At 37.1% G+C, this 27,688-nt stretch overlaps 1 protein-coding gene across 5 annotated transcripts in view; it reads right to left on the bottom strand.

Annotated features, from left to right (window-relative positions):
* The window catches only part of MAP9 (microtubule associated protein 9), a 50,371-nt gene that overhangs the window by 16,233 nt on the left and 6,450 nt on the right, over positions 1-27,688 (bottom strand). The window contains exons 5-14 of one of the 5 annotated variants that reach the window (XM_070386688.1): positions 22,848-23,077; positions 16,496-16,589; positions 14,590-14,753; positions 12,770-12,840; positions 11,135-11,303; positions 10,057-10,146; positions 6,382-6,543; positions 6,117-6,262; positions 5,808-5,940; positions 3,513-4,900 (exon numbers count right to left, since the gene is read on the bottom strand). In XM_070386688.1, coding sequence (XP_070242789.1) covers positions 4,733-4,900; positions 5,808-5,940; positions 6,117-6,262; positions 6,382-6,543; positions 10,057-10,146; positions 11,135-11,303; positions 12,770-12,840; positions 14,590-14,753; positions 16,496-16,589; positions 22,848-23,077 — 1,427 coding nt within the window. In that variant the 3' untranslated portion in view covers positions 3,513-4,732. Of the gene's footprint in view, positions 1-3,512; positions 4,901-5,807; positions 5,941-6,116; positions 6,263-6,381; positions 6,544-10,056; positions 10,147-11,134; positions 11,304-12,769; positions 12,841-14,589; positions 14,832-16,495; positions 16,590-22,847; positions 23,078-27,688 lie in introns of those variants that run through there. The other 4 variants (XM_070386683.1, XM_070386685.1, XM_070386686.1 and 1 more) reach the window with 4 other exon arrangements.

The raw sequence follows: 27,688 nt of genomic DNA on the forward strand, positions 1-27,688 counted from the left end.
TCCCCTTCTCCTCCTGCCCCCAATCCTTCCCAGCATCACAGTCTTTTCCAATGAGTCAACTCTTCATGTGAGGTGGCCAAAGTACGGGGGTTTCAGATTTAGCATCATTCCTTCCAAAGAAATCCCAGGGCTGATCTTCAGAATGGACTGGTTGGATCTCCTTGCAGTCCAACGGACTCTCAAGAGTCTTCTCCAACACCACAGTTCAAAAGCATCAATTCTTCGGTGCTCAGCCTTCTTCACAGTCCAACTCTCACATCCATATATGACTAGCCTTATCCATACATCCATAGCCTTGACTAGACGAACCTTTGTTGGAAAAGTGATGTCTCTGCTTTTGAATATGCTATCTAGGTTGGACATAACTTTCCTTCCAAGGAGTAAGCGTCTTTAATTTCATGGCTGCAATCACCATCTGCAGTGATTTTGGAGCCCCCAAAAATAAAGTCTGACACTGTTTCCACTGTTGCCCCATCTATTTCCCATGAAGTGATGGGACCGGATGCCATGATCTTTGTTTTCTGAATGTTGAGCTTTAAGCCAACTTTTTCACTCTCCACTTTCACTTTCATCAAAAGGCTTTTTAGTTCCTCTTCACTTTCTGCCATAAGGGTGGTGTCATCTGCATATCTGAGGTTATTAATATTTCTCCTGACAATCTTGATTCCAGCTTGTATTTCTTCCAGTCCAGCGTTTCTCATGATGTAATCTTCATAGAAGTTAAATAAGCAGGGTGACAATATTCAGCCTTGACATATTCCTTTTCCTATTTGGAACCAGTCTGTTGTTCCATGTCCAGTTCTGTTGCTTCCTGACCTGCCTACAGATTTCTCAAGAGGCAGGTCAGGCAGTCTGGTATTCCCATCTCTTTCAGAATTTTCCACAGTGTATTGTGATCCACCCAGTCAAAGGCTTTGGCATAGTCAATAAAGCAGAAATAGATGGTTTTCTGGAACTCTCTTGCTTTTTCCATGATTCAGCAGATGTTGGCAATTTGATCTCTGGTTCTTCTGCGTTTTCTAAAACCAGCTTGAACATCAGGAAGTTCACAGTTCACATATTGCTGAAGCCTGGTTGGAGAATTTTGAGCATTATTTTACTAGCGTGTGAGATGAGTGCAATTATGCGGTAGTTTGAGCATTCTTTGGCATTGCCTTTCTTCAGGATTGGAATGCTAACTGACCTTTTCCAGTCCTGTGGCCACTGCTGAGTTTTCCAAATTTGCTGGCATATTGAGTGCAGCACTTTCACAGCATAATCTTTTAAGATCTGAAATAGCTCAACTGGAATTCCATCACCTCCACTAGCTTTGTTCATAGTGATGCTTTCTAAGGCCCACTTGACTGCACATTCCAGGATGTCTGGCTCTAGGTGACTGATCACACCATCGTAATTATCTGGGTCATGAAGACCTTTTTTGTACAGTTCTTCTGTGTATTCTTGCTACCTCTTCTTAATATCTTCTGCTTCTGTTAGGTCCATACCATTTCTGTCCTTTATCGAGCCCATCTTTGCATGAAATGTTCCCTTGGTATCTCTAATTTTCTTGAAGAGATCTCTAGTCTTTCCCATTCTGTTGTTTTCCTCTATTTCTTTGCATTGATCGCTGAGGAAGGCTTTCTTATCTCTTTTTGCTATTCTTTGGAACTCTGCATTCAGATGCTTATATCTTTCCTTTTCTCCTTTGCTTTTCACTTCCCTTCTTTTCACAGCTATTTGTAAGGTCTCCCCAGGCAGCCATTTTGCTTTTTTGCATTTCTTTTCCATGGGGATGGTCTTGATCCCTGTCTTCTGTACAATGTCACAAACCTCATTCCATAGTTCATCAGGCTGTCTATCTATCAGATATAGGCCCTTAAATCTATTTCTCACTTCCACTGTATTATCATAAGGGATTTGATTTACATCATACCTGAATGGTCTAGTGGTTTTCCCTATTTTCTTCAATTTCAGTCTGAATTTGGCAATAAGGAGCTCATGGTCTGAGCCACAGTCAGCTCCTGGTCTTGTTTTTGTTGACTGTATAGAGCTTCTCCATCTTTGGCTTCAAAGAATATAATCAACCTGATTTTGGTGTTGACCATCTGGTGATGTCCATGTGTAGAGTCTTCACTTGTGTTCTTAGAAGAGGGTGTTTGCTATGACCAGTGCATTTTCTTGGCGAAACTCTATTAGTCTTTGCCATGCTTCATTCTGTATTCCAAGGCCAAATTTGCCTGTTACTCCAGGTGTTTCTTGACTTCCTACTTTTGCATTCCAGTCCCCTATAATGAAAAGGACATCTTTTTTGGGTGTTAGTTCTAAAAGGTCTTGTAGTTCTTCATAGAACCATTCAACTTCAGCTTCTTCAGTATTACTGGTTGGGGATAGACTTGGATTACTGTGATATTGAATGGTTTGCCTTGGAAACGAACAGAGATCATTCTGTCATTTTTGAGATTGCATCCAAGTACTGCATTTCAGACTCTTTTGTTGACCATGATGGCTACTCCATTTCTTCTGAGGGATTCCTGCCCGCAGTAGTAGATATAATGGTCATCTGAGTTAAATTCACCCATTCCACTCCATTTTAGTTCACTGATTCCTAGAATGTCGACATTCACTCTTGCCATCTCTTGTTTGGCCACTTCCAGTTTGCCTTGATTCATGGACCTGACATTCCCGGTTCCTATGCAATATTGCCTTTTACAGCATCTGACCTTGCTTCTATCACCAGTCATATCCACAAATGGGTATTGTTTTTGCTTTGGCTCCATCACTTCATTCTTTCTGGAGTTATTTCTCCATTGATCTCCAGTAGCATATTGGGCACCTACTGACCTGGGGAGTTCCTCTTTCAGTATCCTATCATTTTGCCTTTTCATACTGTTCATTGGGTATTATAGGGATATACTGTACATCAAAACAAGTTATTTTGTCTTATGTCTTTGATGAGTTTTTCTTCTCCACAGGATTGATTAGAATGAGAAAGTGACTAAACATTATAATAAAACTTAATGTACCTAACTTAGTATTTTACATTAGTCATGTATGACTTAGTCATTTGGCAAATTCTATCAAATTTTTGAGACAATGTGAAAATAAAACTGAAAAGTGAGACATTTATATTCAATCACTACTCTAAAGGGCTTCCCAGGTGGTGCTAGTGGTAAAGAACCTTCCTGATAATGCAGTAGAAGTAAGAGACACGAATTTGATCCCTGGGTTGGGAAGATCCCACTTTAGTACTCTTGAAGAATCCTGCAGACAAAGGAGCCTGGTAGGCTACAAGTCCGAAGAATCCAGCATGTATGAACGAATTGAGCACATATGCACTACTCTTAGAGATACTAGTAGAATTAGCATGCATCTCCTTAATATAAGAAAATTTTTAATTTTTCTCAGAACAAAGCTTAAATAATAAAGCATTAAAAGTTCAGTCTAAGAAAGTCATCATAGAACATTACTATTCTCATTCAAACCACTGAAACAATTTTGATTGCCTTGTTTTATTACTATTTCTCTGCATAGATTGAGCATTATAGCAGTATTAGTCAACACATACACGAGAATAAATTCTGTTGGTATTTTTATTAGGATTACATTAAATTTGCAAATTACTTCAGGGAAAAACTGACGTCTTTATAATATCATTATAATACCATTTCTATCCGACGGTAGTTTTGTTCTAATTTCTCAAATATTCATTTGTGTACTTCAGGAGTATTCTAAAGTTTTCTTCATACTGGTCTTGTGCATTTCCTAAGTTTATTCCTAGGTATTTCATCTTTTATCCTACCTTTAAATAGCCTGCTTTGGGTCCTGTGTGCTTTTCTAGTTACTGATTCTAAATTTTATGTGAAGAAACCTAGAATATTCAGAAATACTTTGAATGAAGTTATGAAGGGAGATTAATACAAACATATGAAAATATATAAAGTCCTGATAAGGGGAAGAGTATAGCACTGGAATATTTCTAGTGAGAATGACCAATGAAACAGGAAGTCAAGAAACAGACACAAAAATATGGGAATGATCTAATGTATCTCAAATCAGTATCTCAAATCAGTGTTGTTTCATGAAAGATGCATTTGGAAAAAATAAAGATGGAATCATATTTTCCATCATACACCAAGACAAGTTCTAAGTAGAGCAAATGTTAAAATGTTAAGATATTAAAATCATAATGTTATTAGAAGAAAAATGGGAGCTTTGACTTCAGATTTTGGAGAAGGTCCTTTCAACTATTCCTAAAATTGAGAAGCCATAGAAAAAGACTAATAGATTTGATACCTGAAAATAAAATAAAATTCTTCAGTAAATAATATGAGCAAAGTTGACAATATAATGCAATGGGAAAAAAATTTTGTAACTCATATCAGAAATGATAGGCTAATTTCCCTAGTACATATAAAAGCTTCTAGAAATCAGTAAGAAGAAGACCAATGAAAAAATGTTCAGTTTATGTTCAGTGTAAAATGGACTCTTTATAGGAAAAATAAATACAATTAATACTTATACAAATGAAAAATGCTCAACCTCAATCCTAACCAGAGAATACAAAAATGCAAAAAATTAAAAAATATGCAATGATGCAAAAAAAAAAAAGTCTGAATGACATACTTTTAACTTGCTGATAGACATGAATTCAAAAATTCATGTCAAAATACATGAATTTTTTAATCAGAAACCCTATTGGACCCTAGTCCCTGTGGAGAAATTTTGCACTTTTTGACTAATATAAAGTATTCAATCAGGCTTCCCAGGGTGGCGCTAGTGGTAAAGAACCTGCCCGACAATGCAGGAGACGAAAGCGACATGGGTTCGATCCCTGAGTCATGAAGATCCCGTGGAGGAGGGCATGGCAACCCACTCCAGCATCCTTGCCTGGAGAATCCCATGGACAGAGGAGCCTGGTAGGCTACAGTTGATGGGGTCACAAAGAGTCAGACATGCCAAAAGCAACTTAACATACAAAATACTTATTCATCTGAAATGTATTTACTTATTCAAAAATCAATTAATACATATTTATACTGATGTTTTAAGATAGAAAATGTTATTTTGCTTGCCCTCAATGAAAAGCAAGTATAAACATAAGTATATTGAAAGAAACAAAAAAATATAAAGTCATTTATTATCATTTCTCCCAATCTTCACACTTGCTTTCTTTCATTTAAAAACCACTTAAGTAAGATCGTCTCCTTGAGATCATCAGGAAGATCAAAAGGAAATAAAAAATGAAATAACTTTCTCATTAAATACTATTTTGCTGTGTGTTGGGACCAAGTTCTACATAAACTAACCTGGTATAGCTTCAGTAATACACTTGTCAGCTTTTTATGATTTTAGATATGAGAATTATTGCAAAGGATAAATGGGCAACAATATCATCACTAAAGTTTTAAGCCTGAGTGCTTTAAGGAATAGTAGAATCATTAATGATTCCAAGGGAGCTCAGACGGTAATCTGCTTGCAATGTGGGAGACCAGGGTTTTACCCCTGGGCCAGAAAGATCCCATGGAGAAGGGAATGGCAACCCACCCCAGGATTCTTGCCTGGAAAACCCCATGGACAGAACAGCCTTGTGGGCTACAGTCCACTGAGTCACAAAGAGTCAGACATCACTGAGCACACACATAATCATTAATAGAAATGAGTAGATTGAAGAAATTATGATATATGTAGAAGGAGAGGATGAATTCAACAAGGCAACTTCCAGGCAGAAAGAGTCAGTAGTCATGAGACAAACAGAACTGGAATTAGGGACAGAAAAGTCACAAAAAGTACATTTAAGATACACAACTGCATTAACAAAGAACACCTACCAGCCATTTTTCATATTCCTCGAGAGCTTGTTTATCTTTTTCTTTTTTCTCAGCTCTTTTCTGTTCTTCTTTTCTTTTCTCATGCATTTTTACTTTTTCCTTTTCCTTGAAAACAACTTCCTTTTTTTCATTCCTATGTAGGGTAGTATAAAACATTGGCAAGTTAAAGGAGAATATATAATAAAGATTCCCTAATGTGTCTCTGGAATAAGATTGAGTACATTAATAACATTCAAGTAAATGAATTTTAGAAAAACCTAAAGCGTTACTAATTTCAGATCTATCAAAACACTTGCTGTTTTAGATTACCATTTTTCAACAGCAGTTAAGTTATCTTTTCTTTTCTCAGCAACAGTTTCCTCCTCTTTCTGTTTCTTTGCTCTTTCATATTCTTTCTCTTTTTTATTTTTCTCCTTGAGGTATTCCATCTTTTTTGCTTTCCATTTTTCAAAAGCCTGAAGAAGTTAAGAATTACCTTCTTATTGAATGTGAATATAATAAAATAGTAAAAGCACAGTTAATCACTAATTTTAAAATATTTAAAATTAAGAAAGATATTAAAGCTATTGCATACTTGCAGTGCTTCTCCTTTTCTCACAGCATTTTCTTCTTCAGTTTTCTTCTTGTTTTTTTCCTCAAGCCTTTTTTTTGCAGCTATTTTCTTTGCTTCCTTTTCTTTCATGGCTTTCCAGGCCTCAAATGATGCTAAGGCTTCTTCTCTCTTAGCAGCTCTTTTCTATTTTGGAAAAATAATAGTCATATGTGTATGAATAAATATAAATTTACAAACATAGATAGATATACATATAAGTATGTGTCTTTATTTTCCTTAATGTTCATCAAGTTAGGTTTCAAAGCAATCTATTCTAAATGATTTAGAAAAATTAATTTTTAAAAAATGTTATCTGAATTATTCACTATATTTTAAAATGTCCTTTTCTAAGCACTTCTCAGATATTGATGTACTACCATGCATGGGAAGGAACCTTTTTTGGGAAGTGTACTGAACAAATGTTTTCAGAGTAAACTGAAATAGGTTAATTAGTAGTGCAAAGTGCTCATAATGAAATATTGCATTAAAAGAAAAATATCAGGGAAGTTACAGGCGGAGAGGTAATTTAAAAAAAAATTTTTAATTACTAATTTTACCTCTCTGGCCTGTAACTTCCCTGATATTTTCCTTTTAATGTAATATTTCATTATGAGCACTTTGCACTACCAATTAACCTATTTCAGTTTAAAATTACAGTCAAAGTAAGATAAATTGGCCAAGTCACACAGTAAGCCACAGGTCTTTGCTTTAACCCTGAGTTTTGATTGACATCAGAGCATACAATTCTTACTGCATAAACATGTCCCAAATGTTGAAAACATGGGCCAGACTGGAAAATGTTATTACTTTGCTTACTTCAGTCTAATCCCATAATATTCTGTTTGCCTTATAATATTGCTTAGGATTAAATGCTATAAAGTCTTATTACAGAGAAATTTAGAAGGAGAAGTATAGCCACCCTCACTGAGCTGTGAAGACCAAATGAGGCGTCTGGCACTGACTGTGGCAGATCAAGCTGAAACATGGCCCAGAGTCCAGGCACCACCCCTGCAGGGCTGCTCCACTCAGAGTTATTTCTATTCCTGGTAGTATTGAAAAACACAATGAAGGGTTTGTTTTGTTTTGTTCTGTTTTCTTCAGTGGTTTTACTTCAGTAGATGAGAAACAAATGAGCATGTTGTAGGCTATGGGGCAGGAGTTAGAGGCAGGAAGTGAAGTACCAGTGAGACTGAAATGAGAGCCCAGATCCATTCAATGGGAAGGACAGGGGCAATCACTCAGGTAGAGCTTGGTCTTAAAGACACAAAAAAATTCAAGATAGAAAAGGGGACAGTTCAGTTCAGTTCAGTTCAGTCGCTCAGTCGTGTCCAACCCATGAATAGCAGCATGCCAGGCCTCCCTGTCCATCACCAACTCCCAGAATTCACCCAAACTCATGTCCATTGAGTCGGTATTGCCATCCAGCCATCTCATCCTCTGTTGTCCCCTTTTCCTCCTGCCCCCAATCCCTCCCAGCATCAGGGTCTTTTCCAATGAGTCAACTCTTTGCATGAGGTGGCCAAAGTACTGGAGTTTCAGCTTCAGCATCAGTCCTTCCAATGAACACCCAGGACTGATATCCTTTAGGATGGACTGGTTGGATCTCTTTGCAGCCCAAGGGACTCTCAGGAGTCTTCTCCAACACCACAGTTCAAAAGCATCAATTCTTCGGCGCTCAGCTTTTTTTATAGTCCAACTCTCACATCCATACATGACCACTGGAAAAACCATAGCCTTGACTAGATGGACCTTTGTTGGCAAAGTAATGTCTCTGCTTTTGAATATGCTATCTAGGTTGGTCATAACTTTTCTTCCAAGGAGTAAGCGTCTTTTAATTTCATGGCTGCAATCACCATCTGCAGTGATTTTGGAGCCCCAAAAAATAAAGTTTGACACTATTTCCACTGTTTCCTCATCTGTTTCCCATGAAGTGATGGGACTAGATGCAATGATCTTTGTTTTCTGAATGTTGAGCTTTAAGCCTGGCTTGGAGAATTTTGAGCATTACTTTACTAGCATGTGAGATGAGTGCAATTGTGTGGTGTTTCGAGCATTCTTTGGCATTGCCTTTCTTTGGGATTGGAATGAAAACTGACCTTTTCCAGTCCTGTGGCCACTGCTGAGTTTTCCAAATTTGCTGGCATATTGAGTGTAGCACTTTCACAGCATCATCTTTCAGGATTTGAAATAGCTCAACTGGAATTCCATCACCTCCACTAGCTTTGTTCATAGTGATGCTTTCTAAGGCCCACTTGACTTCACATTCCAGGATGTCTGGCTCTAGGTGACTGATCACACCATCGTGATTATCTGGGTTGTGAAGACCTTTTTTGTACAGTTCTTCTGTGTATTCTTGCCACCTCTTCTTAACATCTTCTGCTTCTGTTAGGTCCATACCATTTCTGTCCTTTATCGAGCCCATCTTTGCATGAAATGTTCTGTGCTTCAGCTGTGACTGACTGCGCAAAAGCCTGGTCAAAAGGACCTACCCCTTGCTCAAGGTCAGGGGTGGGGGCCAAGAGGAGCTACCCCATATCCGAGGTCAGGGGCGGTGGCTGACAGTGCCAGGCTGTGACGGTGCGGCAACTGCTGAGAGGAGCTACCCCAAGTCCAAGGTCAGGGGCGGTGGCCGGGAGGAGCTACCCCACATCCAAGGAGAGGTGGCTGCGGTGGCGCAGGAGGGCCAAGAGGAGCTACTTCACGTTCAAGGTCAGGAGGGGCGGCTGTGAGGAGACACCCCTCGTCCAAGGTAAGGAGCAGTGGCTGCACTTTGCTGGAGCAGCTGTGAAGAGATACCCCACGTCCAAGGTAAGAGAAATCCAAGTAAGACTGTAGGTATTGTGAAAAGACATCAGAGGAGAGACACACTGAGACCATAATCACAGAAAACTAGTCAATCTAATCACACTAGGACCACAGCCTTATCTAACTCAATGAAACTAAGCCATGCTGTGTGGGGCCACCCAAGAAGGGCAGGTCATGGTGGAGAGGTCTGACAGAATGTGGTCCACTGGAGAAGGGAATGGCAAGCCACTTCAGTGTTCTTGCCTTGAGAACCCCATGAACAGTATGAAAAGGCAAATGATAGGATACTGAAAGAGGAACTCCCCAGGTCAGTAGGTGCCCAATATGCTACTGGAAATCAGTGGAGAAATAACTCCAGGAAGAATGAAGGGATGGAGCCAAAGCAAAAACAATACCCAGTTGTAGATGTGTCTGGTAATAGAAGCAAGGTCTGATGCTGTAAAGAGCAATATTGCATAGGAACGTAGAATGTTAGGTCCATGAATCAAGAACAGAGGACGACTGAAGGTTAATGTCTGAAGACCCTTTATATTCTTGGCTAAGTTGTAATACTGAAGTCAGTGTTTAAGAATGAAATAGGTACATGGTCACAAGAAAAAAAATATTCATAATCAATAGTGCCAAAGCTATTGCACACATATAAGAAAATTTGTGTATCTTTGTTTTCATGTAAACCAGTTACATCAACTAAAAATGTATAAAGGACTAGAGGAATAAAATCAGAAATCATTTCTTTTATATATAATTTATTTCACCATTTAAAAAACAGGTGATTTAAAAATATTAAGCATTCGAGACTATTTTATTGACTTAAAAATCCAGAATATTTTTCATTTCTATATTTCAGAATACCTGTTCATTTTGAATCCTTAAGTTTTCACTTTCGATTCTTTTAATTCTGTGCATTTCATGTAAATAAATATTTTTCTTTTCTAACCACTCCTGTGAGAAGAAGAAAAAGGCTATATATTATGCAAAGTTTTGCAAATAAATTAGAATTCTTGTTTATTTCTGAAATATATAATAAAAACTTAAAAAAACTAAAACATAAACCTTACAAACTTTATATGTGCTAATATCATTCCTCTTTTTCTGATAATATTCTAATATATAACAATGAACAAGAATTAAGAAAATCATATCTATGTTATCTTTCTCAGTACTAGGAACAGATTTCAAAGACTGACTATGATGACTGAATATATTACCATTTTCTCTGAAATTCACATGGACAATTTTCTATTTTCATATTTCTATGTATTAAAAATACATATTAAAATACATTTTCAATTTGTATTTTATATAACAAATAAGACCAAAAGAGACATCTGTTTGAATTTTTGAAAAATTAGAAAAGCTTTTTTCTAGGTAAGTTTAACTCAAATACAAAAAGTCTCAGGGAAGAAAAAAATATTAAAACACTTTTGTTCGTAACAATATAAACTTTAAGTTGAAAAAGTATAAAAACATAGATATACCTTAACTATATTTTGCTTTTGTTATATTTTTATCAATTGCTATGGCAAATTCTCTTTCTTTACAATTATGATCAGTTAAGCAAAGTTTAAAGTAGCCCTGGTGGCTCAGATGGTAAAGAATCTGCCTGCAATAAGGGAGATCTGGGTTCAGTTCCTGGGTTGGGAAGATCCCCTGGAGAAAAGAATGGCAACTCACCCTAGTATTCTTGCCTGGAGAATTCCATGGACAGAGACGCTTGGCAGGCTACAGTTCATGGGGGTCACAAAAAGTCGAACACAACTGAACGACTAACACACACACACAAGCAAACTTGGGAGGAGATTTGGATTGCTCAGGTATTATAAAGGAAATGAGTTAATAAATCATTTCTGACAGGTTCATTCTACTCCCTGATAAAAAAATCTTATGTCATTAATTCTAATTTTAAAAGAATATATATTTTCCTTTTTACCTGATAAACAGTTGCCCTTAGGTTATCTGCTCTGTCAGGTTCTGTGTTCTGTTTCTGTGAGGGCTTTTGGTCCAAGACTCTCAAAGTCCCTAAATAGTGAGAAGCTGAAGCTGTCGACGGAATCCTCCTTAGAGAACTAGGCTTCTTTAAGAACTCAGAGGTCATTAATCTGAAAAGACCCAAATGAATCAAGACAAACTATTACAATTACAATGGTAGAAGAAAGATTCATTAGATTTTGAAACTACTATACCTAAAAACTACATTATAATTTAATAATTTATAATTACTTTGAAAATGATGTGGTATTTTATTAGTACACAAAGACCCTTTCAATATAATTTAAATTTTATTACTTTAATTTATATATAGCTTCAAAGTAATTTTTCTTTTTAGGTTATTTATAATTAAAACATTTTTTTTAAAAACATGGACTCAAGTTACATGGGAAAAAACAATAAGTCGGTTTTAATAGTTTCTTGTATTATTTTGCTACATTGCTGCTGCTGCTGCTGCTACTGTTGTTTAGTCGCTAAGTCATGTTCAACTCTGCAATCCCACGGACTGTGGCCCGCCAGGCTCCTCTGTTCATGGGATTTCCCAGGCAAGAATACTGGAGTGGTTGCCACTTCCTTCTCCAGGGAATCTTCCTGAACCAAGGATCAAACCCCTTCTCCTGCATTGGCAGGCAGATTCTTTACTGCTCTGCTAGGGATAAATTATTATTAAGGTCCTACCATGCAGCCTGGGTCGGGAAGTTCCCCTGGAGAAGGAAATGGCAACCCACTGCAGTATTCTTACCTGGAAAATCCCATGGACAGAGAAGCCTGGTAGGCTACAGTCCATGGGGTCGCAAAGAGTTGGACATGACTGAGCGACTTCACTTCATTTCACCAGAGAAGCCCCATTTTGCTACATAAACCATCTTAAATATAAAGTTAGACTAATAACCTCTAACTTGGGGTTAGTGGGAAAATCTGGCTCACAATCTCTTCTGGTATATAAAATTATTACACCATAGCTATTTCAATTATTTTCATAATGCCAACAATGGCCTCCCTGCTACAATAGCAGATGTGAGTAATTACAACAGAGACCATATGGCCTATAGGGCCAGCCATATGTACTAATTGGCAAATTCACTGAAAAAGTTTGCTGACCCCTGTTCTACTTGAGTAATGATAATTTAAAAGATGCAGAAGGTTTTGATTAGCACCTATGAGTTAGGATTCAGCGTGAATGATGATCAGTTCTTATCATTTTAATAAACCAACTTAGTGCATAGAACCTCAAAGTTTAAAGTACAATTTTACATGTGTTGTTGGATAAAGACACTTAACAGAGAAGGTGAATGCTAGACTTCAGCTTTATTACTACTTTATATCTACTGTCTCAGGAAAAATAGGAGAAAGAAACTCCATCTCATGAGCAATGTAGAACACAGAGGGTCCTTAATCAATCCCTTTTATAAAAGAATATATTCAACTAGGGGGATTGATTATGAAGTAACTAATTCATTCTTCTCATAAGAAGAAAATTAAGAATACCAAATGAAATTTACTTTCAGAAATTAAACTAAAACCTGCTTTGTTGAAATATAAACCTATTACTGAAGGAAAATGAAAACTTTATTACCTGCCAGATGCACTGGATGCTCTATTATTTGTTGATTTTTTATTCTTCATATTTCTATCTTGAATTGCTTTCTATTAAATAGAAAAGCAAAAGATTACTCACTGTATATATCACAATTATAATTAGAGGCCAGCTGCTAGAAAGTCAATGTTTTTTGAGCATCTACTATGTGTTAAGCATAGTGGTCATCAGGAACAAATAAGGATATCACATTTCAGGGAAACTCACTGATACTAAACACATAAATAATATGACTCATGAAAGTGATAAAGTAGGGTGTAACGGCAGTGACAGAGTGGAGTTGAGGAGCTACTTTAATGCAGGTGATCGGGGAAGGGCCCCTGAGAATGTGACATCAGAGCTCAGACAGATGATGGAAAGAAAAGGGCCATGTGACACTCTGTGGAGACCTTGATAGCTGTGAGAAGCAAAAGCCAGTGAAAGATGCTGAGACACCTTGAGTGTCAGGGAGAGCTGAGGAGCATGAGGTCCAGAAAGAACCACGAGAGACCTCCAGGCAGTGGCGAGAAGCCTGCATTTTATTCCATGATGAGAGTCCAACAAAGAGACCTTAGAGGGGAATTATTCAGACTTAAAATCACTTGGTAACGAGTAAGAATAAAGACAAAGATTCAATCAAAAGAAACATGTTATAATCTTACTTGCTATATATAAATCACCTGTTCTAATTTAGAATTACCTCTGTTAAACATTTCTAAAACCTTGTCTTTAAATTCCAGAATACCATTCTTCCTTTTAAGGAATGACTTTTCTACTTTCCACAGACAGATGGGTATTAGCACGAACATGAGAGCACAGATGTAAACACATCCTTAACTTGGCATGAGCGTTTTTCCTAAGGAAATATATCTGCGATATGGCTTAATGAACCTTCTCCTTAAAATGTAATAAAAATCTAATAGCCTGTATTATAAAAGTCCTGTTTGACCACAAGTTTTCAGATAACTGTTATTTTCCCCAATAGTAAATATACATATCTACCAGTTAACTGCAGGAGAAACTGGATAAAGAAAACTCAGGAGAAATAGACACTAAAAATGCTCCACCATAAATTTTAACAGTACAGTACTCTAGTGTATTATAGTATATTGCTGTTTGTTGTCAACTCTTTGCGACCCCATGGACTGTAGGCTTCTCTGTTCATGGGATTCTGCAGGCAAAAATACTGAAGTGGGTTGCCATTCCCTTCTCCAGGGGATCTTCCCAACCCAGGGACGAACCCGTGTTCCCCGCATTGGCAGATTCTTGACCTCTAAGTCACCAAGGACGCCTGCAATATTGCATAGGGACAAGTAATCCTACATATCACAAATCTGGTTCCCAAGGTAATGATAATAATATTCCTGATAATGACCTGACCTTCCACTTAAATAGGTATGGATGCTGATAAATATTTCTTAAAAGATTTTTATTTTTAAATTTTTTAAAGTATTTAAAGATGATATCCAAAGGAATACCTCTTACTAATTCCAAACCCTTGAGATCTATATTTTTATAACGTGAAGACCTACAGAAATCTACCCACTTCTGGGTATATATTTCTGAAACATTTAAAAGAATATTATGATCATATGCCTCTGAAAATTTTAATGAAATGTTGGGCTTTACTGTATTCACTCCAACACGTCTCTGAAGTGAAAATTCCACTGAGCAAGGACCACATGACAGTATGGTATCACTGTCAGAAGATGAGTCTCACACAGACAATTCAGAAGTGCCTAACATGGGAGATAAAACATTTAAGAGCCCTATGTGGAGTTTTAAGGTATAGTATAGGAGGCATAATTTTATATAAATACCTTTGAAGACTCAGTACATAAGATACTCTGAAGTTGTAGTAGTGGTGTATCTTCAGCTGTTAAGTCATCATTCATAATCAGGTGAGCTTTCTCCTTTTCTTCTTCAACGTCACCAACAGTCACTTGACTTTCCTTGGGTTTCTCAAGTGCAGTAGTAACAAAGTCTATCAAAAAGGAGTTCTTTTCATTTTCGGTTGATTTCAAGGAATTACGGCTTTCAGTGCATTCTTCATTCTTATCTACTTTGTGACAAAGTAACAGAATTAAATCTCCCTTCTGAATTAATGAGGTAGATAACTGATTCATTTGCTTTCTGCTAAATGAAAACTGTCTCTGATCTTTCTTGTAAAATAGAAATGGAGAAAACAACCATATTAAACTTGAATAAACATTTTTCCAAAGTGATCTATAACAGAGAAAATGGCTACTAAACCTATTAAGCATTTGGCACACCTTAGAAAAATATCATATAAGTAACAGAATGGAATAACCATCTTGAAATATAGACATGCCACAAATGCTTGTATAAATCAAGTAAATGAGATAGCAATATCTATTCTATTTAAAAGCTTGTGTTTCTTACCTGGAACAAAAGGCATAGATCTCTAAGCTACCACAGTTACTAGCAATGGCAGTTGTGAAATTGTACAGATACAGAGAAAACCAAGAATCAGTGCAATTCTAGAAGAGTCTACCACACAGAGAATAAAGTCATCTGCCAGAGTTTTACTCCCACTAAGATGCAGTGTTGCCTCTGATAACAAAAGGGCAGGAAAGGAAGGCCTAATACTCACCATCTCAGTGCTCTAGGGAAAGGCTTAGGCTCTGGCATGGAGGATTCAGTTTTGCTTTTACAGAATTGCTTCTACTATTTTGATTCTATTACACTTTAGAATGTACAACAGAAAATCAGTGCTTTCTGTGCTGATCACCAACTTTCAGTTCTACTAGTACCTGGCCAAACCTGTATCTTCACTGTCAAAGTCTTAATGCTGAGGCTTTCATTACAGCCATTTTTGGGGAACTCATTTTGAGGTAAGCTAAATAAAATATCACCTTATAATTCCAATTATATGTTCATATTTGGACAGTACTCATGATTCAAAGTATCAATAATGTATTCTGCTAATCAATGTGACTTTGGAGCCAAAGATTCAAATTATGGCTCCATCACTGACCTTGGGTATATTTCCCAATATCTTTGCACTTCAGTTTTTCTCATCTGTAAAATGATAAAAATTATACTACATAGTAAGCACTTAATAAATGTTAGTTATACATCCCAACCTTAGAAATAACTATGCCTTTATATGTCATAGGACTAAGGAAAGAAAGAATGTTTACTTATTCATATCTCACACTGACTGTGTGTTAACTACGGTCCTGTTATATGTGCTTTACATGTATTAATTAATTTAATTCTTACAACCACTCTACTCTTATGCCCATTTTAAAGATCCATACATAGGGCCAGAAAGGTTAGTTACCTTCTCATGTAGTTGTACCTGGATTTAAGTCTACCTTAGTCTCAATTTAAAAGTTCACCTAACCAGTATGCTGAGTACTGGAGCAACAAATACATAATAATAGCTTACCCTGAGTGAATACTCTACTTGTGTCAAGAATTGAGTTAGTGGCTAAAATGCATAGTGTCACTTAATTTTCACAATAGCCTAATGAGTTTGATTATTATAACTTGGTGGATTGAGGCACTGAGAAATTAAGTTCTGCATCTATAACCACAAGGTTAGTAATTTGCATCGTTGAGATTAAAACTCAGGCAAACATAAACATATATTGTTCCTGTAACTATGTGAAGTATTACTCCTTTGGCATACTTATATGGCATTCTAAGCAATACAGAAGTTCACAAATAAAATAAGGTAGGATACTTTAATATAATCACCTGTAATGGAGGCTTTTTCTTCAGATCCTAGTGAAAAGGAATCTTTAAGATTTTCTTTAACAGATGATGATGGTATACTTGTTAACCATGGATCCTATTTAAAGAAACTATGTAAGTTTACTTCTCAAGATTTGTGGAGGGCAATAGCAGTAGTAAGACTACATCATAACTCTGAAATATGCATTATTAGTTTTCTATTGAAACACCATAAGGGTTAAGTCAAAGGAGGTTATAATATACTTTACTTTCAAGTTAAGAGCTAGTTCAGTTCTTTAACTGAAACTTCTAAATCCATTTTTAGCAGTTTTCAAAACTACTGCTGCTCTAGAATCAAATCCCAGAAATACTTAAGTATTTGACATCTCTTTCTCTAAGTATATACTTCCTGCTGCTGCTGCTGCTGCTAAGTCGCTTCAGTTGTGTCCGACTCTGTGCGACCCCATAGACGGCAGCCCAACAGGCTCCGCCCTTCCTGGGATTCTCCAGGCAACAACACTGGAGTGGGTTGCCATTTCCTTCTCCATATACTTCCTAAGAAAGCATAAAGATCGTAGGTCAAAAACCCTTGAAAGTGAAGTCGCTCAGTCGTGTCCAACTCTTTGCGACCCCATGGACTGTAGCCTATCAGGTTCCTCCATCCATGAGATTTTTCCAGGCAAGAGTGCTGGAGTGGATTGCCATTTCCTTCTCCAGGGGATCTTCCCGACTCAGGAATCGAACCTGGGTCTCCCGCATGGCAGGCAGACACTTTACCGTCTGAGCCACCAGGGTTTGAAACAAATATTAATAGTTCTTCAAACAAAAGCAATTCATAAAACCAAGTACATGTGTGTGTGTGTTGTTGATTCAGTCATATCTGACTCTTCGTGACTCTATGGACTGTAGCTCACCAGGCTCCTCTGTCCATGGGATTCTCTAGGCAAGAATATTGGAGTGGGTTGCCATTTCCTCCTCCAGGGAATCTTCCCGACCCAGGGATAGAACTCACGTCTCTTTTATCTCCCACATTGGCAGGTGGGTTCTTTACCACTAATGCCACCTGGGAAGCCCAAAAACCAAGTAGCTATTCCAAACATTTTAGGTTAAAAAGTACATAGATTTCATGCACTTTAGTTTTCCTCAAAATTACTGTATCTGAAATAAAATAATCATATACAGAATGAAGGAGAAGGCAATGGCACCCCACTCCAGCACTCTTGCCTGGAAAATCCCATGGATGGAGGAGCCTGGTGGGCTGCAGTCCACGGGGTCACTAAGAGTCGGACACGACTGAGCGACTTCACTTTCACTTTTTCACTTTTATGCATTGGAGAAGGAAATGGCAACCCACTCCAGTGTTCTTGCCTAGAGAATTCCAGGGGCAGGAAAGCCTGGTGGGCTGATGTCTATGGGGTCACACAGAGTCAGACACGACTGAAGTGACTTAGCAGTAGCAGTATATGAAATGAAGTAATTATATTTGTGTTCCTATATGAAACATCGTTTTATAGGATAATACTCTAGTCTAAGGGTGATGATACTATAAGAAGTTTGATTTTTGTTGTATAAAATTTTTTATTTTTTTCCAATATATTTAATGTCAAAAGCAATAGAGAGAAACCATCTGGGAAGATGGCAGAAGTGCTAAAACACCAGAGTCTACCCTAAGGGATGAAGCTTCACCCAAGGAGATTTGCAAGTTAGTAGCTTTTCTCCTGAGAAAATTTCCCCAACAGTGTAGCTCTAGTAGTAGTAGGCTGCAACCCTACCAGATTTGCTTGAGGAGTCAGAGAATAGAATTTAGGAATAGATGATCAGCCAATAAATTTGGAGAAGAGCTGCAGAGGGCAAGAACCCCAAAATCTGCATATAAAATCCACCTCAAACCTTTGGTTCAACTATGCATGGCATGGAAAAGACCTCAGAGGGCCCTGTAAAACTGTAGTAGCTAGAAAGTAAAAAAAACTAAGCAGAAGTTTTAGTCAATGTCCATGGCAAGGGAGACAGAGTTGGAAATTTGAGTCTGGCCATAAAATCAGTATGATAGAACACATGTTCAGAGAAACATAATAGAATCCAAAATGTCTACAACTTATCATCCATAATATTCAGTATTCAATCAAAATATTAAGTAACAGAAAATAGTGACTTATACTATGAATACAAACAACAAAAATAGTCTATAGTAACCAACCCAGCGATGACCCAGATATTCCAATTGGCAAATAAGAACTTTAAAGTAGGTTTCATAAATATCTTCAAGCATTTAGGAGGAAAAATATATACACAGTGGTGGAACAAATGGGTATCTTGTTAGATACAGAAAATACAACAACAACAACAAAAATTGGAAATTCCAGAGTTGAACAGTACTGAAAAAAAAAAATTACTGGATAGACTTAACAGCAGATCAGATATGGTAGAAAAAAGCAGTGAACTCAAAATCTCTGAAGACAGAAACTGAAGAAAACAAAGGGTAAAAAGACTGAAGAAACATGAACATGATCATGAGAGATCAGTGAGACATATTAAAAATTTCAATGCACTAGATTACAAACAAGAGAAAAGAAAAACAGAAAAAAAAATTAACTTCTTATTTTCATGGAAAATATCAGTTTACAGATCCTGAAACCTCAACGAAACCCAAGCAGGATAAATATAAAGAAAAACTACACCTATGTACCTTGTAGTCAAATTATTGTAATTCAAAGAAAAAAGATAAAGTCTGGAAAAAAAAATTCTGAAAGCTGTCAGAAAAAAAACCCAAAATGTTATATAATGAGTACAACAAGATAAATTTCTGCTGATTTTCTAACAGAAATCATAGAGGTCAGGAAAAATGGAAACCTATAGACAGCTGGAGGTAGCAGAAGAGAACTGTCAGCCAAGTACATATTCAGCTAAGTCATCCTTCAAAAATGAAGATGAAGTGAATTTTTTTAGATAAGTAAAGACTGAGCAAACCTGTCACTGGGAAATCTATATGACAAGAAAAATAAAAATAAGTTCTTAAGATTGAAGGGAAATAACATTAGAAGGAATATGAATCTAAAGGAAGAAATGAGGATCCTTAGAAATGGTATATAAATCTAAGAAAACTACAAATGTTTATTCTACTCTTTTAGTTCTTTAAAAGTCTAAGACTAAAAGTTTAAAATCATTCACCATAAAATAACCATTTGGTCAAAACAGATATCACAAGGAAAATTAGAAAACATATTTAAAGGAATGATAATGAAAATGAAAGTGAAGTTGCTCAGTCGTGTCTGACTCTTTGCAACTCCATGGATGGAGTAGCAGGCTACTCCGTCCATGGGATTTTCCAGGCAACAGTACTGGAGTGGGTTGCCATTTCCTTTTCCAGGGGATCTTCCCAACTCAGGGATCGAACCCAGGTCTCCTGCATTGTAGGTGGATGCTTTTACCATCTGAGCCACCAGGGAAGTCTGATAATGAAAATAAATGTCATCAAAAATGGGTGCTGTTAATCAAGTGTTAGAGGAAAATTCATAGTTTTTAAAAGTTTTGATAGAAAGGATGAAAAGCTTAAAATGAAGGGACACATTTTCTAACTTAAAGATAAGCAAATTAAACCCAAAGAAAATAAAAGAAAGAAATAATAAAGAATAAAAATCAGTGAAACTGGATACAAACAATAGAGAAAACTAAGTCAACACTGGTTCTTAGAAAAGTTTTAACAAAACTGAGCAATGCCTATCAAAATTTAACAAAAAAGACAGAAAACACAAACTATACATTAGAGATGGAAGATGGAATGCCATGATAATTTTATTGCCATCAAAAGCATAAGGGAATATCACAAACAACTTTATAAATACAGCATCTCAGAAAAAGTGGTCAAATTTCTAAACAGACAAAAATTACTAAACTGATGAAGTAGCAAATGTGAATACCAAAGTATCTATCCAATAAAGGAAAAAATCAAATTTAGTATCAAAGACCTCTCCACAAAGAAAATTCTAGGCCCAGATAATTTTGCTGGTGAAGTCTCCCAATTCTGGGAAAAATGATACCAAATTTTTGGTTTCATACCAAATTTTAGAAAACAGAAAGAGACAATCCCCAATTCATGTGATACCCATGCCTGACAATAACATTATAAGGAAAAAATTATAGTCTGCCTCCATAAATACAGATGCAGAAGTCTTAACAAAATATTAAGAAATAAAATCTCACACTAAAATAACCTACTATGATCGACCAGATTTTACCCCAGGAATACTGAGTTGATTTAACAGAAAAGTATAGATATGTATCATCATACAAACACACACATGAAGGAAACGTAGAAGTGAGGCTGCAGCAGAATAGAAAGCGTCACCCTTTCCATATCCAGCTGTGACACTCGAAGGAAAGTAAGGCAGTAGAGAGAGGTGCAGTGTCATATAAGAATTCATACATAGTTTAAGAGACATAAGCATAGTTGAATGTGGATGATAACGGACCTTTCCAGAAGCAAAGATAATGGATATAGGAGAAAGAAAGGTTGACAAAAAATTAATGGAAATCCCTGAAAAGGCGGGCTTAAAGAAGATTCACAGCATGCTTGGGAAAATTTTATAATCAGGAATAAGAAAGTTTTAGATTATTGAAAACAAAAGTATTTCATATGCCCAACAATAAAATATGGCCTATGTTACCGTCATTAAGGTGAACGTAGTCTCAAGATCACCTAGCAACACAGAAACACTTCATGAGCTCAGTGCTAAGAGATTACAAAAAAAAAAAAAAAAAGCATAATACAAAACATTATGAATGTTAAGATGACAAATATGATAAAATAAGTATAGGAAAAATAGCCCCAAAGGGAATAAGAATAATGAACATTGTTGTTATTAAGTGGTGGGATTGTGAGTAGATATTTTTCAATTAAACTTCTTGTCATTATATAATGTTACTTTAAAAACTTTAGGAATACTTTTTTCTTTAATCAAGGGACATAACATGCATCACAAAGAGGATTTAGTTAGGCATCACTACCAGTCTGAATAATGTCCCTCAAAATTTATGTCTATCCTGAATCTCAGATGGAATTAATTAAGATGAGGATATACTAGACTAGGGTGGACCCTAAGTCAAATGACTGGTGTCTTTTTTTAGAGGAAAGTGAGGAGAGACACAGAGACCAAGGGGAAGAGGCCATGTGATGATGGAGACAGGGATTAGAGTGATGCAGCTGACAGCCAAGGCCCACCAGAGATTCCTGACAACCACCAGAAGCTGGAAGGAGCAAGGAAGGGTTTCTCTCTAGAGCCTTCAGAGAGAATATGACCCTACCCACACTTCGATTTTGGACTTCTGACCTCCAGAACTGGAAAAAAAAACTTCTGTTGTTTTAAGTCTAATTTGTGGCAATTGATTGTAACAGCTACCGTGAACTACCATAATATCCACTTGGTCAGATGATCTTATTCAATATACAATAACTGTTTGGCTTTGATAAGCCCATCTCTTCTCCAGATTTTTATAACAAATTAGGACATACCACACTAAAGTTAGAAAGGCTTATATCAAATTGCCAGCCTTACTGGTAAAGCTAACCTACAGGACAAGAGTGGAATAAGAAGCCTGCTGTAATCCCACTTCTGGTCTGAATTGGAGAGACCCATTCATTTAGCTGTGATACAAAGGACTTTCTCTGTCTCCCTTTGTACCACCTCTCTTACTCACATCTGAACCACAGAGGAGTCAGAAGAAAGAAGCTTAGCCAGGTACTGTTTAGTTTTCTCTGATCTGCTTAAGCAGATTGTAGAGCAAGAATGTTCTGCCCATACTTATCCCTTCTGAAATGTGAGGTGGAAGTTTCCTAGCCATAGTGCAATTTAAATACAGGAGGCCAAGTGTTCTTCCCTAATGACAATACACAGTAAACTCCTGATGAACTGAAGGATCATATCTACTCCCATTGTGGTATCCCAAAAAAGATAGGACACTGCTGTGACCATTCAATATACATTTGTTGAGAGATTAAAACCAAATGAATAAAATGACACCAGCCATAAATTATACAATTAAAATATGTGTAAATATATGCTTGCAATTAAAGTGTTGCAAAGATTCAAAAGAACTGCACTGTTTTTTCACATTTAACTTTCTCTGATATTGGATGCATTAATTAGCAGTTTTCTTCTTTCTTAGCAGTACACGAAATAATTCTGCATCTTTGCTCTATCTTACAATGCAGTTTTAGACCCAATAGAACATATTTTAAAAATTAAAGTTCCTTGTCATTTGCTGAAGAAAACGTGTACAACACACACAAACACACACATGCATGTATGCAAATATTCTCTTTCTCTTATAATCAGATGCAAAAATCTGAATCAAAATACAATTCAGCAACAGTGCTAACCTCAGGGTCAAGGTTTTCAGAGAATGCATTCCTCTCAGCTTCTGGTTGTCTGCCATTTGGCCTTGGGAGGAACGAAGGTGTGGAATGTCCCTCTAAATCTTCGTGTGGGACAGTTTCTTTATTGTTTCCTAGGCTATCTTTCTTCTCCCCATGACTGTGCTTTTTCAACATGCTCCTTGGTCGAGGTGAAGGCTTAAATTGGCTGTCTGCTTCGAGGCTGCTGTTATTTTCTGCAGAATAATACAATGCTTTAATACATTTAATACAGTAAAAAAAAATATATTTTTAAGATGGTCATGGCTTCTCCTACACCCCAGGTGCCACCAAACTTCCCTCCTCTTTCCAAGCACCTAGCACCTTGCCTCTGTCCTGGAGAAGAAGTCCACACCCTTCTCTACAAAGAACTCCAGAAAGTAAAAGTAGGTGATAGTTGACAATCAAAAAAAAATTTTTTTAATGGCTGCCATTCTGACAGTAACTAGTATACTTCACTCTTGTGAGTAGTTAACTATTCTACTTTATCAACTCTCATAGTATTAACAATTTTTTTAAACAAACAAAACCATGTCTTGATTTTAGCCTTTATAAAATGAGGCAGTTTAGCCATCAAACCTTTATTGAGTGTCTGCCGCCAGGTCCCGTTCACATCACTCATATGAACAGATCTCAGAATCAAGACACTGGCAATGGCCCTGTCCTAGGATTTTAGAGGTTGGGGAGGGAGATGATTGTAAACCAATAAAATTATAAGACAAAGGTAAGTGCTGTAACAAGTATGAAGATGACGTCGGTACAGGGGTAGAAGAGCCAATGTCCCTGGAAAGAGGAATGGAGAACTCGACAACTTGTGAGCTGCTGTTCTCTGAGTCCATAAAACCTCTCCAGCAGTTATTAAAATTTCTCAGTTACTATTTCCACTACTTCTAAGTTTAAAACAACAATCTAATGCTGGTATACTTTCAGCCCTCAAAACAAGATATACAGGTTTTTTATATGAACTTTTCCCTAAATTTCACGTTTTACATACATACATATATATATATATATATATACACATTTCTCCATTGTCCTACCAATGTATTCTTCTGACAAAGCTGCAAAATTGAATACCTTTCTCTTTTTTATCCGTAAGTGGGGTTATAAATCCTGCTAGAAGATTCTATAGTCAGACCTAACTGGAACCACTATAAATGTTTCACTGCCAATTTTAGGTATGTCCTAAATTCTGGTCAAATGTCCAATTTAAAATCCAAGAGTTATCCTAGATTCCTCCCTCAAAATCCAAAGCATCATGATACCCTATTGACTCTACCTCTAAATATCTCTCATTTATCCCACTTTCTGCAACCCCACTGTCAGTTCCTTATCCAGTCTTGCCTAGATTACTGCCTCAGCAGCATGTATAAAACACAAATCAGATCACACCACCCCTCTCCACGAAATTCTTCAGTGGCTCCCCATCATCCAGTCCTGCAAGTTCATTGCCTCCGAACAATATAAAAGGTTTCAGTCTTGTCCCTGGCTAGCTATGCTGCCTGGTCACTGGCACGCTCCCTTGGTAATCTGTCCTGATATGCTGGGCTCGCTCTCCTTCTGCAGTTGGGCCACCTCTCTTGCCACCAAACTTTTACCCTAGTTCTTCCTTTGCCTAGGATGTCCACTTCTGGCTTCTCCTGACAAATGCTTGCTTGTCTTTGGAATCTCAGTTTACGCAGAATATTATATAAAGCTTGATAAAAGGTTTTTTGAGTCTTTTTTACTGTAATAACAACACTTAACAGGAGATCCATTCTCTTAACAAAATTTTAAGTGCAGAATACAGTATTATTACCTAAAGGCACAAAGCCATACAGCAAAACTCTAGAACTTGTTCATCTTGCTAACTGAAACTTTGCACCTTTTGACTAGCAATTCCCATTTCCCTCTCCCTCTAGCCACTCATAACTACCATTCTTACATTGACATCTTAACCCCAAGAGTGATATATTAGGAGGTAGGACCTTTGGGAGGTGATTATGTCATAAAGGCAGACCTTCATGAATGGAATTAGTGCCCTAAAAACAATGTTCTAGAAAGTTCCCTCGCCCTTTCCACCATGTAAAGCTACAATGGGAAGCCTGCAACATGGAAAAGGACCCTAACCAACCATATGGGCCCTGTGATCTCAGACTTTCATCCTCCAGGACCGTGAGAAACAGATTTTTATCGGTTATAATTCACCGAGTTTGAAGTTTCTGGTTATGCTGACCTGCTAAGCTACTTCAGTCAGGTTTGACTCTTTGTGAACCCATGGACTGTGGCCCACCAATCTCCACCGTCCTTGGGATATTCCTGGCAAGAATACTGGAATGGGTTGCCATTTCCTCCTCCAGGGGATCCTCCTAACCCAGGGATTTAACCTGCATCTCCTGCATTGGCAGGTGGGTTCTTTACCACTAGCGCCATCTGGGAAGCCCCAGTAGTATTTGGGAAGTATTTGATTACAGCAGCCCAAATGAGTAAGACAGTATTGGAGGATTGTACCACATCTCTAATGCTGCAGTCACAGTTACCATCACAGTGCTTGTAACAGTGAAACATATCATACAAACAACAAATATGTGTGGATAAATAAAATGATCTGCCTATGAACAAATGCTGAATAATAAAGTGAAGAGTAAAAGCATTTATAGCATGCTTAATTTATGCCAGATTGCTCTAAACCCTTCAGATACATAAACTCATTTAATTGTCTCAAACCCCTTGTGGTGGTTCAACTATCGGCCCCTTTCACAGATAAATAAAATGAGGAACAAAGAACTCATGTGCCTATGGTTATAAAGTCTAGTTTGTGGAATTAAAGCAGGAGCACTCTGGCTCCAATGCTAATGGAGTCAAGGTGCTCCTGCTTTAAAGTTAAAACAAAGACAGCATACCTTGTAAAAATTACTTTCTACAATCACCATCAATGTGACCATTACCTGATAAAGTGAAAGAGTTTGATTATTGTACTTTTTACAGCAGAAAATTTAAGTCTGAATTTGGCAATAAGGAGTTCATGATCTGAGCCACAGTCAGCTCCCAGTCTCATTTTTGCTGACTGTATAGAGCTTCTCCATCTTTGGCTGCAAAGAATATAATCAATTTGGTTTGGGTATTGAGCAACTGGTGATGTCCATGTATAGAGTCTTCTCTTGGAAGAGGGTGTTTGCTACGACCAATGCATTCTCTTGGCAAAACTCTATTAGCACTTGCCCTGCTTCATTTTGTACTCCAAGGTCAAATTTGCCTGTTAATCCAGTTAGCTCTTGACTTCCTACTTTTACATTCCAGTCCCCTATAATGAAGAAGACATCTTTTTTGGGTGTTAGTTCTAAAAAGTCTTGTAGGTCTTCATAGAACCATTCAACTTCAGCTTCTTCAGCATTACTGTTTGGGGCATAGACTTGGATTACTGAGATATTGAATGGTTTGCCTTGGAAATGAACAGAGATCATTCTGTCATTTTTGAGATTGCATCCAAGTATGACACTTTGGACTCTTTAGTTGACTATGATGGTTACTCCATTTCTTCTAAGGGATTCTTGCCCACAGTAGTAGATATAATGGTCATTTAAATTAAATTTGCTCAATCCAGTTCATTTTAGTTCACTGATTCCTAAAATGTCAATGTTTACTCTTGCCATCTCCTGTTTGACCACTTCCAATTTGCCTTGATTCATGGACCTAACATTCCAGGTTCCTATGCAATATTGCTCTTTACAACATCAGACTTTACTTCCATCACCCACTTATATCCACAACTGGGTGTTGTTTTCTGTTTGACTCCATCTCTTCATTCTTTCTGGAGTTATTTCTCCACTGATCTCCAGTAGCATACTGGGCACCTACCAACCTGGGGAGTTCATCTTTCAGTGTCCTATCATTTTGCCTTTTCGTACTGTTTCATGGGGTTCTCAAGGCAAGAATACTGAAGTGGTTTGCCATTCTCCTCTCCAGTGGACCATGTTTTGTCAGAACTCTCCACCATGACCCGTCCATCTTGGTTGGCCCTACACGGCATGGCTCATAGTTTCATTGAGCTAGACAGGCTGTGGTTCACGTGATCAGTTTGGTTAGTTTTCTGTGATTGTGGTTTTCATTCTGTCTGCCTTCTGATGGAGAAGGATAAGAGGCTTATGGAAGCTTCTTAATGGGAGAGACTGACTGAGGGGAAAACTGGGTCTGGTCGGGAGCTGGTAATTGACAGGGAAGCCTGGCGTGCTACAGTCCATGGGGTTGCAAAGAGTTGAACACAACTGAGTGACTGAACTGAACAGCAGACAAGCAAGAACAAAGGAAACTTTCAGGTTCTAATATTTTTATAAAGCATTAAATGATAGGCAGCAATATCTCATGATATTAAAAATATTAAGTTCTAAACATGATAAAGAAAAAAGTCTAAAAATTTAGATAGAGCTAAACTTGTTAACCACATTACTTCTTTAATGAATAAATTATTTATTTATATATTCAAATACTTAAAGAATTCTACATGCCAGGCACTAACCAGCAGACTCAACTTTGTCCTTCAACTTGAATAACCTTGGAATAATGATTTCAAATATTTTATACCAAAATTCCATTTCCAGAAGCATCAAGTTTTCAGAAAGAAAAAAAAAGTCTATACATTATCAAAATGTCTTGTTTCACTATCAAATGTGAATGATTACCTATTTCAGTAATTATTTTTATACTACATATACTGAATTGCAAATGGTTAATGATTGTTCAAAAATTCAGTATTGCACATTCATAATCCTGGGGCCATCTTGTGGTCAAAGTACAGTATTTCTCTAATTCATTTTGTCACAGGTTTTAAA

The sequence above is a fragment of the Bos mutus genome, chromosome 17 (assembly GCF_027580195.1).
Source record: "Bos mutus isolate GX-2022 chromosome 17, NWIPB_WYAK_1.1, whole genome shotgun sequence".
Taxonomy (NCBI): domain Eukaryota; kingdom Metazoa; phylum Chordata; class Mammalia; order Artiodactyla; family Bovidae; genus Bos; species Bos mutus.